Source organism: Heterocephalus glaber, unplaced genomic scaffold (assembly GCF_053883595.1).
Source record: "Heterocephalus glaber isolate CG9 unplaced genomic scaffold, H.glaber_assembly_v1.0 deba00001429, whole genome shotgun sequence".
Taxonomy (NCBI): domain Eukaryota; kingdom Metazoa; phylum Chordata; class Mammalia; order Rodentia; family Bathyergidae; genus Heterocephalus; species Heterocephalus glaber.
The window spans coordinates 4,174,489-4,185,057 of NW_028258294.1; the positions used below are offsets into that span (position 1 = coordinate 4,174,489).

Consider the following 10,569-nt stretch of genomic DNA (forward strand, 5'->3'; position numbering starts at 1 on the left):
CTAATAGACAGTAATCTATATTAACATCAATGCACTGGGGAGAAACTAGCAAGGCTCTAGCTTTAGGTCCTTAAATAGTGAGGTCAACAGTCTTGATAAGAGAAGACCCCGACCTGCGGACTCCCTGGAGTGACTAGGGAAAGCAGGCCCACTGGGTGAGGAGATGGCTCCACCATCTGGTGCCCAATAAAGAAGCCAGACCAGGGGGCTCACCAACCAGCGCCCCCCCGCCCCTTGCTCCCGACCCACGCACCGAACTGAGTGCTGCAGGAGACAAAGCAGTGGTGGTCCGGCCACTGGGGTGCAGGTTTTGCTCCTTGGAGATACTGGAGACCCCAGGTAACGCGAAAAGAACCTCGGTCGCCACTTTAAAGCGCTCAAAATGTACGCGGGTGGGGGACGCACGGGTTTTGAGTCAACTCCTCATTTGCTCGAGTTTCCCGTGCGCCTGGTGTGGCCGCTTCCCTACTTCTCGGTTAGGGGAAAGCGCCTTTGGGGGACACCTTGTCTTTGCGAGCTGGCGGCAGCAGACTCCAGGAAGCTAAGGCCCTAGGCTTGCCGAAGAGGCTGCGCCCCAGCCCCGGTGCGCGTGGTCCACAGGGTGCAGACGCGTGGGTCCCCACCTGCGCCGGCCGCAGACCCCCGGGCTGCCGCGCCCTGCCGGGCCGGAGCGCGCGGCGAGGGGCGGAGGAGGGGGCCGCGTGCTGTGGGGCCGGGGCCGGAGGCGGGGCGGGCGGCTCGGAGGCTCGGGGGGCGGGGCCGCCCGCCCGCTCGCACTCCGTCTCGCCGCGGGGCAGGCATGGGAGCCGCGCGCGCCCTCCCGGCTCCCACACCTGTCTGAGCCGCGCAGCGAGCCACGGCCGGGGCGGGCCGCTCCGCGCTGGTGAGTGGGGCCGGGCCGGACGCGCGCCGGGGCGGGAGGACCGAGGAGCCCAGGAGCGGGACAAAGGGCCGGGTGCGCGCGAGGTGGGGCTGCAGGGGCACCGGAGACCTCGCCCTGGCCGCTGGGGCCGACTCTGGGCTGGGATGGGGTCTGCAGGGCATTGGCATTCACGCAGTGTCACCCGTGAAGCGGATGGGGAAAGAAAGTTTTGAAACTGCGAGGCAGGCTGCTGGGTGGGAAGACAGGCTGAGAGTTGCGGTGGAGCGCTCCGGGCAAGCTGTTCTCTGGCTGGGAGAAGGCAACACCGCCACCCCCTGCAGGACCCCGCCACCACCACTTGTTTTTGATAGGGTTTGCATACAGTGCGTGTGCTTCCTTCACGTTCTCAACATTAATTTTTAACCCTACACACGTGATTGTGAACACACTTTAGCAAGCAAGAAAAGGTCAGCAAACACGGGCTGGGGGATAGGCTTTTTTTCTCTGGGGGATGTAGTGGGGTGCTAAACCTAGAAACTGCTCTTTGACCAGTCAACCGTTGTTGCCTGCAAATATTTCTCCTTCAGCCTGCAATCATCCATCTCAAGTTAACTTTTAAATAAAAAGTTTCCTTTTGTTATTGAAAACTTTTCGAAAGAGGGGAGATTTTTTTAGGACAAGCAACAGCACCACTGCCCTCCAGAATACAAATTAGCTTTGTTTTTAAATATCTCATGAGAAAGCAGCTGATAAAAATCCTGTTTGTTTTATTATCCATTGGGCAACACCCAGGAGAATTTAGAAGTAGCCCATGGCTAGGGGAAAACCTGAGGTTGTTCAGTATGAGGGTTGGAATAGAGTTTGCTTGTCTCAGCTCCTGAAACTGAATTTGAGGGATCTTGTGAGCTCCTCAGGAACAGGTAGGCCTATGCTAGAATTGTCTTCACACGGCCCTGAGGGGAAAGGTTGATTTATAGGGGAAGTCAGCCATAGCCAAAATTCCTATGGCAAATTAGTATCAGGATATTTAGTGCATATTGTTTCGAGATCCAACTTGTGTATGAGAACATTTAAAACAGGTTTTATAACTGTATTTTAAGTAGTCTCTTAGGAATGGATTGGAAGTGGAATGGGAAGAAAGAACTTGGTAAATGCCACAGAAACCACTACATTTACTTCTGAAAGTGTTTGTGATCATATACATACCACCTGCATGTGAAAAATTCTTCACTTGTACCCTTCGCATCTAAATAAAGTCGAAAGTTAACTTTTTATGCTTTCCTCTACCTGAGCTGAGAAGGAAGTGTATGGATCTCATCTTTGTAACACTGAGGATATTCAGGTAGATGGTGAATGGGTGAGTGTTTTTCTGTCTGAGCATAAGTGCCGGAGGACCCATTACTGTGTCTGAGAACATTGCTGGGCCCAGTCTGTGGTGTTTAATGGTCTCAGGTTTTCCTGAACATCTCTCTCATAGATCCTTTAGGATTTAGTGCACCAGGCATTACTCATGCACAACTCTCACTGACTCTGGGGAATTTCTCATGGTCTCACCATTGACAGTTTTTTTAATTGATTTTGTTTTTGTTCTCCTGCCAAGTTGCTCTTAGAGTCACTAAGGTAGTTCATGTTGTGTAAAAACTGTTAGAGAAGAAGTTAAACTTCTTTCGACCACAAGATTGTGTTTAGAGTTGCTGGGCTTTATAAGTGCTCTGAAGTTTCCTACAGAAGACTGTTCTTAAGCCATTATGTCATTAGGTCTGTTTGGCTTTAACAAGTTCTTTGACTTGGGAAAATGAGATCAAACCTGGCTATAGAGTATTCACAGATCATTGTTCATTTTTAGGTGTTTGGTTTAGGTATTAGCATGATTTCACTGTTGAGTATCCATGGGCATAGATCGCATGAAGACCCGTTGTCATCTTTCTTTGGTATCCAAAACTAGCATCTTTACACATTTTCTTGCAGTTTTTTTTTCTGTCATTACCGCTTACAGAGATCGCAAGAATTCATCCGTTGTACAATAGAGAGTGAATACTGGAAGGATTGGGCTTTCCCTCGCAGCACTTGTTTGCTGTAGGAATTAAATCATTTTCTCAAACACTTGGCCCTCTTGAGGAGACCTGTCCTTGCAGTTTTGCAGACCAAAGTGCAGAACAAGAGATGGTAGTTGCAGTGCTCTGTCTCCAAAGATGCTGTTGTCGTCTGCACATCTGGTAATGTGCAAAGTCCTTCCACCGTAAGATTGTTAGTGAGTTTATGAAGTGGCAGCGTACTCATAAAGTATAAATATTCTGAGACACTGGACAAGGAGACAGTGGCTCATATTGCATGATGGAGCAAGGAATGTGTAACCCCCTTGTGAGTCAGATACCCAGAGTTGGAAAAGGAATACAGTTTCTATATTACTAAGCATGGTGAAAACATATTTGCTTACCTTAATTTTCCATTCTGCTTTGCCATTTGGGTAAAGTGATGCATGAAAACACTTAGTTGAAAACTTTGAAAGATAATATATGTATATGAGGAATTTTTATCTGACAAATGCGTATTCCTAGAAATGGGATGGTGTAGATCTAAATTTTCTTCATCCTGATTTAGATATAATAAAATTTGTAACCTTTCATTTCTTTGTTTAAGGTGTGTTTAGACATCTCTAGAAAGATAAAGTGATCCACTTGTAACAGTGAGAAAATTCAGTTATATATCTCATGTGTTATCTTTCCAGTTGTTGGGTTGGGAATGTTTTAATTACATTTGTTTACATCCTATGGTGTCTGTATTTAAATACATTTATATGGGCCTAGTACAGGCTTACCTAGAATTTATAAAATTAGAAACAATAATTATTTGTTGGGCTGGAGATGTAGCTCAGTGGCACCGTGCCTGCCTGGCAAACACAAGGTCCTGAGTTCGATCCCCGGTACCAAAAAAAAAATACTATTATTATTATTTGTTTCGGGGGGGATTATTCTGTTTTCAAGTGAGTTGACAAATTAATATAAAGCCACCCACCTAATTTTAAAACATCACAGTTATCATTGGCTGTTTTTAATGGGAATGTTCAGGGTAGAGTGTAAATGCTTCAGAAGAGACCCTAGTAGACAGCAGAACTATTTCCTCTGGCATGCTTTTCTTTGAGACCTGTCCCTAAAAGTTTTCAGATGGAGCCATCCCTCCATTCAGTTCTTGAAAGCTGCCCTCTGCTGGAGTGGTTGGTTTCTCTTACAGATTGGTCATATCACTCTTATCTCCAAACTAAGTAAGACATTAGCATGGTAAGTTTTCATTTTCCTTTTTTCCTATTCCTCCAGCCTCCATAATTCCAAGAGTAATCACTTCTGAGCAGTAAATTACAGTACAGTTATTGTTTATAAACAACATTGTCTTTGACTTGGACTTTTTGATCCTGGAAAAAAAATTATAAGAGAATCCTGGATCTATTGAGACCAGTTAAAGAGATCATCTGGTTCAGGTTGCTGTTCAGAAGAATCTCTAAACTGCCTTAAATAAACACGTGATAGAGGAGTGAGGAACTTAGAAAGGTTGTAACTTTAACACAAGTGTCAGTATAAACCTCCTTGAGGTCTTGAGCACAGCTTTCTCTCTCCATCTGATCTGATATTTAAAACACAATCAGCCTGGAATAATTTGACTGCCATGAGTTTCTAAAAGTCTCCATTAGTCTCTAAATCTGAATTATAATTTTTTGACATGTTATTTTATAACTGTCAGAGGTCCATAGAAACTTGAAGCAACACACAGAGTCCTGTCAGAACAAAGTCTTATCATACAAGTTAGTATAGTTTGATAATAATATCGGGAACTTACAAGCAGTGTTTCAAAGTAACAAAAAGCAATGCTTTTGAAGTATCCAAAAAGTTGATTCTAAAGGTTAAAACTTCACCCTACCATATTGGTTTAGCAGTCTTTTTCTCATAGAAGCTTGACTTCTCCTTCACTCCTGGATAAATAACCAGAATTTAAGTTGTAAGAACTCTGAATTAATCATATTGTCTCATACAGCAGGCCTTTTAGCATTTTCTAATAGCATTCTTTGATTTGTAAGTGATACCAAAAGTTCTTGGCACATAGTTATCTATCATCTTCCAAATAATATGCCAATACACTATTTCAATTTTTGGATAAGTTGATAAAGCTGAAGGCAGATGCCACTGGGACAATTTTGGTATAGTTAATAATTTGAACTCTGTACACTGAAAATTTAGTTAACAAACAGATTTCAGATTTATGATTAAGGATCCATGCTCTAGAATCTAGTTGATGATATGAGCATAAGTATCTCATTCTTCATGCACATTGAAAATATTACATGCCACTTATGATAGTATATAGTATAATACCATCTCATCTTCTCTTTCCCTCAAGAATCATATTTTAAAAACAAGAATACTTGGCAACTTGGACCTGTGGATTCTGTTTCCTTTCTTAAGATAAGCTGAACTAAAACTTGGCAAAAGACATTCTGCTGTTCGATGTTAGCAGAATTAACATTCTCCACATTAGTCAAAGGGAAGAGAGGGTGGTGTGTTGGAGCTCGAAATACAGCCAAGTGGGAGATTCACAATTCCTTTTAGCACACATCATACTGGCAGGGATTCCAGTGTGAGTAGGGCATTTAACTGCCTATATCTACCTGGATAGAAAAAAAGTCATTGAAACCCTAGAGCTAGATCCTCAGCCAGGAGATAGTAATAATCAGACTCAGAGCCATGTCCCACAGACCACCAGAGGCTTGTCATCACCACACCTGTCCCATTGCCAGGTTCCCCGAGGAGGAGAGGGTGGGGAAGATCTGCTAGCGTCGGTATACCCTCCCTAGTCTACTTAGAACCTTTACTCTCAGCAGCACCCTCAACAGGCACATATAAACATGCATGTGTGCACATATAACGTACCCCATATTTCAAAGACTTAAATAATTATATGTATTTTATCCTCACAAAAGAGCCCAGGGTCCCTTCTTATTTAGAAAGATGATGAGAAGCAGTTGGAGGGAATCAGGAAGTCCCAAGGAATTGGCTTTTTCAGGACCTCATTCCTTTCTTTTCTCATCCCTATTCTGCTTGACAGAAGTGGAATTCAAGAGAAAGAGTAGAGCAGAAAAATTCCAGAAGTGGGTGGAGTGCAAACATAGTTTAGAAATTCAATGTATGAATATTGGGAATGTGGACTGGCATGCTCAGCTGGACTAGATCAGATCAATGGGATTTTCCAGTTTTATGTAAAAGCAAGCACAAAAGTTGCCAGCAGGTCTGTCCCCTCAAAGAGGAAGGGGATGAGAATAATGAAACCATTTCCTCCTCTTCTTGCTGTGTCCCACTAGCCTCTTAAGACTTCTCTCTCTTGTCCTGTTCTGAGATGCTTGATTGTAAATAAATAACCCTCCCTTCAGAGTCAGCTGAACAGAAGATTCAGAATCAATCACAACCAACTGATGCTTAAACATACATATATGAAAATATTTTGAATCTCCTTTTTTTTTCTTGTGGGATGATTGATCCTCGTATTTAAACATACCTTTTAGAGTAAAATCCAAACTCTTTCAGTTAGTACACACAGTTGTCCATAGCCTGACTCTTGTCTGGAGCCTCTACCATCTCTTCTCCTCCACTTTTGCTAAGTATAAGTCGTAAATGACTCACACTGTTGCATGGCTTCATGCTCTCGCTCAAACTGTTGTTCTCTTTCTCTAACTACTCTCTTCTGTCTTGTGTTACCTGTTTTCCACTTCAGCACCCATTTCAAGCACCCCCTCCCCGAGAATGACTCCTCTGTTCTTACTCCCCACAGCTGGCATTTTCTTTCTTTATCTGAGGTACCACATCATCTATGTACATCTCTGTCATTAGAAGTCAATGTGTATCACTCAAAAAATGTATTTCCTGAAACACACCATTCATTCATTCTTCCATTGACACAAACATTCACTCAATAAATCTTTGTTGAATGTTAGGCTTTTAAGAGTAGCTGGAACATAGATACAGACACCTGGAAAAATAACCAACAGTCATAAAATTATACCTGATGCAATATTAGAGCTGTAGGTCTTTGACAAAGATCCTATTAGTGTACATAATCTAGAGGAAATGGAAATATTTTGTTTGCTAGAGGCCTGGATACTCTGGAACTAAATATATAATCCTAAAAGTTGTTTTAAATTCAAAGCAAAAAGAAAAACAAAATTATTGTATAATCTTCCAAATGTACCCATTATATAGACTTAATGGGAGTCCTAATAAATGTGGCACTGTGGAGTTGTCTCTTCTAGATGACTTGGTCATTTAGTAAGGTATGCAATTGAGATTTACCTTGTAAATGAGCAAGTTGCCCTCATCATTTTCCAAGTACATGCTATAATGAGAATGAGGAGAAGAAGGAAAGAAAGGTAGGGAGACCAGGAAGATAAAAGAAGGCCAGGTTTGGAAGCAAGCACAAAGACAGCTCAATATCACATGGAAATTGGGGCTAGTCAGCAATTCATCTGGGAATTACTGACCCCATGCATGCTGCCCACACTGTGCCATCACGGGAATGAGGGCTCAGTTTCATTTGGGGCGCCCAGCCATAGGAACATTCCCAAGATTAAGCTCTTGCATTGTGAGACCATTACCTAAGGATTCCTCTCCACACCAGTTCCTGAGAAGAGTTTACCAAAGCAGTGACAGGCATGCTGGCAGGGTTTGTTGGTTTATAGTAAATGAAGTGCAGCCCTTCCCCTTCTGACCTGCTTGTCTTTGTATCTACAGAATGATGCTCAGCATGACAGGAATCCCAGGGCTTCTTTTCCTTCTCCTCCTCCTGCTCTGTGTTGTTGGGCAAGCGAGTCCCTACGAAGCCCTCTGGAAACCCACTTGGCCTGCTTACCGCCTCCCTGTCGTCCTGCCCCAGTCTACCCTCAACTTAGCCAAGCCAGACTTTAGGGCAAAAGCGAAATTGGAAGTGTCCTCCTCATGTGGACCCCAGTGTCACAAAGGAACTCCACTGCCTACATATGAAGAGGCCAAGCAGTACCTGTCTTATGAGACGCTTTATGCCAATGGCAGCCGTACAGAGACCCACGTGGGCATTTACATCCTCAGTGATGGCAGACGTGGGGCTCAACACCAAGACTCAAAGTTGTCGAGAACATCTCGGAGGAAGCGACAGATTTATGGCTACGATAGCAGGTTCAGCATTTTTGGGAAGGATTTCCTGCTCAACTACCCTTTCTCAACATCAGTGAAGTTATCTACAGGCTGCACTGGCACCCTGGTGGCAGAGAAGCACGTCCTTACAGCTGCTCACTGCATACATGATGGGAAAACCTATGTGAAAGGAACACAGAAACTTAGAGTGGGCTTCCTGAAGTCCAAGTTGAAGGATGCTGGCCGAGAGACTAACACCTCCATCTCAGCCACACCAGAGAAGATGAAATTTCAGTGGATCCGGGTAAAACGCACCCATGTGCCCAAGGGTTGGATCAAGGGCAATGCCAATGATATTGGCATGGATTATGACTATGCCCTCCTGGAACTGAAAAAGCCTCACAAGAGAAAGTTCATGAAGATTGGGGTGAGCCCTCCTGCTAAACAGCTGCCAGGGGGCAGAATCCACTTCTCTGGCTATGACAATGATCGACCAGGCAACTTGGTGTATCGCTTCTGTGACGTCAAAGACGAGACCTATGACCTGCTTTACCAGCAGTGTGATGCCCAGCCTGGGGCGAGTGGCTCAGGGGTGTATGTGAGGATGTGGAAGAGACAGCAGCAGAAGTGGGAGCGAAAAATTATTGGCATCTTTTCAGGGCACCAGTGGGTGGACATGAATGGTTCTCCACAGGATTTCAATGTGGCTGTTAGAATCACCCCTCTCAAATATGCCCAGATTTGCTATTGGATTAAAGGAAACTACCTGGATTGTAGGGAAGGGTGACATAGTGTTCCTTCCTGGCAGCACTTAATGGTCTTTATGTACTCACTGTAGGAGAGGCCAAGTTTTATCTTTGGCATGTGTGTGCGTGCGTGTGTGCCTGTGTGTAATATGTCATGATATTCTTTACTTTCTCAAAATGCAAAATGACTGGCTTTATTGAAAACTGGTTTGTGTATCATCACTTAAGCAGTTCTAAAGCATAGTTTTGTATAGAATTTTTTTAAATACTGTTGTTTGGGGCAATAGAGAATATTTAGGAATTAAGTTAATGTTTCACTGTTTTGAGAACTTTGATTTTTTATTTCATCTGAGCTTATTTCAAAAGTTTATATTAAGTGGCATAGAGGAAATATGAATTCCTATGTGTGTATGTATGTGATTTCTTAGATTTATATCTTGATATTTTTTAATGACTGATTAATAATGCTTCCAGATGGTAGAGGTCCTACTACATACAACTTTATAAATTTTCACAAAACTTAGAGAGTTGTAACGTTTTGGACTAGGAGACATCTGTATAATAGCCCTTGAACAGTAATTTATTGGCTATGTTAAACTGTATCTCACAGTAAACAAGTACCCCAAACTGCTTTTAATTTTGAAAATAGTTTCTCTTCCAAAGACTGTTGCTCTGCTTTGTGGGAAATCTTTGGACATGATTCTGCCATGTCTTTGGACATGACTTTGCACTCACACTAGAGTAGACAAGATCATTTTGCTCAGTTCTGCCGTATAACAAGAGTTCACTCACATTTCTAGAGCTAGCTGTTTTCCAAAAGACAGTAATCAGGGCCTAATTAGAACAGGCTGTATTGCTTCCTAGCTAACAGTTGTGGACACAATAAAAACAAGCGCGGCATTTTACCCCTGGAGTGTAGCACATCTCATGTTTTATCATTTGGATAGAGTAATTTAAAATGAATTAAATTCCAGAGAACAATGGATGCATTGCTTAGCAGATGTCACAACAGAATAACCACTTGTATGAAGTCTGGCACAGTCACACAGCCTAATCAAAATTATTCTGCATAGTTTTCTGTGTGCTTTTGGAGAACTGAGTAGTTGTTTGATTTGGAAGCTTTCTCTCTCACTGTCCTTATTTTATAGTAAAAACACTTGGAAGTTGCCTCTCCTCACTTGAACTTTAAAAAGGCACCTTTTTCTGGAATACTTTAGGCTTTAGGCAAATATGTAATCAGGTACAACAGTAAAAAATGAAAATTGGGAAAATGCAAAATGGGTGAGGATCATGTACTCCAATAAATGTTTTATAAATATAATAATCATAGCATTGAGAGAAAAGACTTGAACTCCTATGCTTTTGAGTCTTGGCCTAAGCACTTTTAAGTGTAGAAGTAGAGAAAAAACAGCAAATGGAATATGAGATAATTTTTGTGTTCTTGTACCCTGGGTTATTGCAGCCTATATTGTGGCTGTGAAGATACTCAAATACAGCAGTGTCACTAAAATATTATGCTGGTGGCTTGTGTGTTTTTTGAGCTTTTAAAAAGGATATCCTGATAAGGCACTCAAGTACAACCATGTGCTTTCGTCAATTCACGTAAGAAATATTGCGCATAGCACAAAGTTGCAGAGGCGCCAGGAATCTTATGAGTTCACTACAATTTGCTGTGGAATCTAATAGGAATCTCGCCTGAGGAAGCAAGAGAAGTCTCCATTTCTAAGTCTGGTATTTGGGGTTTTCTGTTTGCTTTTGCTTGATGAAAAAAAAAATAACTGATTTTTTGATAGATACTCCTTTTATAAAACTT

The 10,569-nt window shown here is 42.7% G+C and overlaps 1 protein-coding gene across 3 annotated transcripts; it reads left to right on the forward strand.

Moving 5' to 3' along the window:
• The first annotated feature begins 208 nt into the window (after positions 1-208).
• Prss23 (serine protease 23) lies at positions 209-10,268 on the forward strand. Of its 3 annotated transcripts, none has more exons than XM_004868219.3 (2): positions 209-339; positions 7,633-10,268. In XM_004868219.3, exon 2 carries the CDS (start codon positions 7,634-7,636, stop codon positions 8,795-8,797), a length of 1,164 nt encoding a protein of 387 aa, XP_004868276.1. In that variant the 5' UTR covers positions 209-339; position 7,633; the 3' UTR covers positions 8,798-10,268. The 3 variants fall into 3 exon arrangements, with proteins under 3 accessions (XP_004868276.1, XP_004868275.1, XP_021102860.1); XM_004868218.3 differs by lacking the exon at positions 209-339 and adding an exon at positions 753-883; XM_021247201.2 differs by lacking the exon at positions 209-339 and adding an exon at positions 1,764-1,782.
• The last annotated feature ends 301 nt before the right edge of the window (positions 10,269-10,569 follow it).